The 3,305-nt window shown below is 56.2% G+C and overlaps 1 protein-coding gene across 1 annotated transcript; it reads right to left on the bottom strand.

Moving 5' to 3' along the window:
* Positions 1-1,216: 1,216 nt before the first annotated feature.
* CSUI_010382 (kazal-type serine protease inhibitor domain-containing protein) lies at positions 1,217-2,939 on the bottom strand. The gene has a single exon (XM_068070486.1). It carries the CDS (start codon positions 2,858-2,860, stop codon positions 2,465-2,467), a length of 396 nt encoding a protein of 131 aa, XP_067917538.1. The 5' UTR covers positions 2,861-2,939; the 3' UTR covers positions 1,217-2,464.
* Between the last annotated feature and the right edge of the window lie 366 nt (positions 2,940-3,305).

Here is a 3,305-nt window from a genome sequence, read left to right as displayed (position 1 = left end):
CCTTTGACTGCTGGAGTGGATAGCACAGCTGCATTGTGAGGTGCCCCGATTTTTTTTCTGCACGCGTTCTGGGAAACTGTTGTGGGCCACAACTTTTTTGTTTGGATCCGAAATCCCTTCACTTCAATCGAGGTAAGACTACCACACACGGTTGACATAGGACAGATGCGTCCAGGCTGCCTCCGACGGTTACTTTTCCAGGCTCGTGACAGTCTTTTGAGGAGAGATTCTTGTGTTCCTGCCATGCGTCTCACCGGGCGAGTGCAGCACCGGCTGGTGCGGTGGGTCAACCCTGCTGTCCTGCTACTAGCAGCAGTCTTAATCAGCCGCCTGGTGACACCGGGTGAAGGGGCACGAGAACCTGAAGAGAGTGATCCACGGAAGCCGGACCATGTGACTGTCACCGGGCAGAAAGAAGTCGATAAGAAGCCCGACCTCAGGGTGCGACGGATCGCCAGTGCTGGGTCAGGCGAACGCGACACTCCGGTGCGCCAGCCACGGAATACGAAGCTCCCACCTGCAGTTCCTCTCGCGCAAGTCGGTCAGAGTATGCAGACTGCCTCGACACGGAAGACCAGGAGGACTCTCCAGGCCGACCCAGATGCATACGGAAGTGGTTCTCAGTTCGAAGGAGTTGCGAGATCTCGCATGGTGAAGTCGACCGACAAGCCGGTCCTCACTGCGGAGGAATCTCTGGACCTGCCAAGCAATGGGGTGAACAGAGAAAACGGGCCTCCGAAGGACGAGGAGAGTCATTTCGGGGATGGCCTTTTTGAGTCTTCCGTGCTGGGATCTCGAGAACCACATGGGAGCTTGCCTCTCCTGATCCACCCCCTCCTTCCCGGTTCCCATGCGCCTCACATTCCAAGGACGTCTCCAGCCCTCCTACCCCGTTACACAGGCGACGCCATCCCTTTTTCATTCAGAATGATCAAGGCAAGACACGTCATGTCCGATAGTGACGAAGTAGCCGCAGATGTGTCCCCCGTGCTCAACGAGAGCCGTTGGAGTCCTGATGCCACCGTTCTGGTGGACGGCCAGCGGCCCGATCTGAAGTCGCCATCAATCCGCCGCTTTCTTCAACTCATTCCATTCCCCAATACGTTAGGCTTCTCCCAGAAAGGAATGGACAGTGCACTGTTTTTCTATGGTATTGGAGGCAACCGCTATGGTCCAGCTCCCAGCTACTTCAATAGCCCTGGCGGGGGCAACTTGTTGCCCTCACTGCCCGGCCAGAATCAGACATCCTCCCCTGCACTGATTCCTTTTACCACGAACCCATACTATGGCGTGGGCCTCATGGACCCGAATTATTAGTTCTGCTCTCCGGGTTAGAGAACGCTGCCCTTTCTTATAGTGACGTGCTCTCCCATCGTGTCTGGTCCTGCGACCGGTGTGTGCATTCCAAGTAAGCGGCTGAAGTAAGTGATCTCTGCCATTTTGTCGAATGCTCTCCGTTCTGTGTGGCGGGGGAATGGACGCACGACGTGGTGTGTAACTGGAGAAAGGAACAGGCAAACGCGCCTCAAGTTGAGCGAAAGTTCCCTTCCCAGCAGGCCGCTGGTGCTTGCTTATGTGACGAGGGACGAAGGCTGGCGTTTAGACAGAGATGTGAAGGCGAATAGATCACACCGCCAGAATCCGCCTGGGCCATACCGTCACGGTGTGCCCGCTCAAGCCGGTGTGCAGTGGTCCCCAGTGTCCCCTTCTCCCAACTGGAAGGGATCGCCGGCTGCCCGGGGCCGCGTTCGACGGCGACACGTCTGACTCAGTCTCTCGTGGACAATCACGATGCCGAATATTCCCCGAGAAGGGCATAGCTCTGCGCCTGCTAACTGGCTCACGTCGGCCTTGGCGAGAGCGAGAAGTAACCAGTGGTCTTGTTGAGCTGAGTTGCTTTCGGAAAGCGAAGAATGTGGACAGAGCCGTCTGTGCTGAATGCTTGTTAACATTCCCTGTGAATCTGCGGGCGGGCGTGCCGCTGCCTCTGTGCCACGTAGAGCTTTCAATAGATGGAGAGTACTTCTTCGCTAGCCGCCTAGCTAGCAGCAAGTAGCACAGGGATGATGACACCGGAGTCTGTGGTGACGTGTTCCATGTGTGTTATGCGTCCAACCCAGCACCGTCTTCATCAGTATCCATCCTCAATGGGGGGAAGAGTCGTGAATAGCGCTTTCACAACACTCGAAAGTTTGTGGTCACTAGACCGAGTAGCGGGGTACGCTTTGGTTCTGCTTTGCCCTGCTGGTTTTCCCGTGTAGCATGACAGCCCACTAGCTTTTTGTCCGGGTTACAGCAAAGCCCGGCAAGCGTCCCTCCAGAGTAGATACAGATGGCTCAGCCATAAAGCTATTAACCGCCGAGCACTGTGATCCCTTTCAGGGTGATAACGTAGGTGCTGTGTAAGTAACTTCTCCCTCGGAGTACACTACTGACCAGTTACACAGGCAGCCAGTAGACCTCTTCATTTTGAGCGGCCCAAGAACGGGGCGCTCTGCACCGAATCACCAAAGAACTCCTGAAGAAATCTCCGTGTATTTTCTGAGGTGGGTGCTGCTTTCCTGTCTTGTACGGAGGCCTTCACGTTCCCTAGCGATTCTGCGCTTCCAGAGGCGCCAGCACCACCCGGCAGACCGCCAATAACTCGGAGGAGAGAGCCGCTTTCGCAAGAGCCTCGATGCTTCAGGTGTGCGTTCTTGCATTTCCTGACACAGAGGCTGGGGTACGTCACCAGGTCTCGTCCGCAAACAGGATCCAGATTCAACGGACAGCCACAATCCGTGGTGTCTGTAGGGCCCTCCTGGTGGCCGTCGGTGCAGGGGCCGGAGTGCTGCAGTCCAACCTGGACGCACTTGAGCATGCACTCGTTGGCATATGTCTTCCCGTCCACACCACACACCGGAGAGTAGTTCTTCGGGCACTTGCACCTTGCCTCCTCGCTATCAACTCGATTCTCTTTGGGAGGACCCCGCTGTCTCAGCTGTGGGCCCCTCCTCTTCATGACACAGGCGGCGGGAAAGACCATCAGATTCACGCACACATGATCAAAACTCGACGCGCAGCCGCACTCGCAGAAACTGTAGAGCTTTCGTCATGGCGGTCTCTACATGCGTTGGGGTGCCGTAGTGCAAGCTGCCTGGAGCTCTGTGCTGGCGTATGTACCCCCCTGTCACGAAGAACCTGTGGGTGCAAAAGTCCGCTTGACAAAAAGACGCTTCGAGCCCTCTATCAAAACAACCTTCCGTGCGCTGGCGCAACTGAAAGAAGAGAGCATACGACTAAGCCAGAACCACCGCCTGAAGTCC

The sequence above is a fragment of the Cystoisospora suis genome (assembly GCF_002600585.1).
Source record: "Cystoisospora suis strain Wien I chromosome Unknown contig_7294, whole genome shotgun sequence".
NCBI classification, from domain to species: Eukaryota; Apicomplexa; class Conoidasida; order Eucoccidiorida; family Sarcocystidae; genus Cystoisospora; species Cystoisospora suis.
This window is presented reverse-complemented; position numbering and strand designations above follow the sequence as displayed.

Bases quoted from the DNA above. Each gene is read 5' to 3' on its own strand.
- CSUI_010382 (XM_068070486.1), bottom strand. From the start codon at position 2,860: ATGCTCAAGTGCGTCCAGGTTGGACTGCAGCACTCCGGCCCCTGCACC.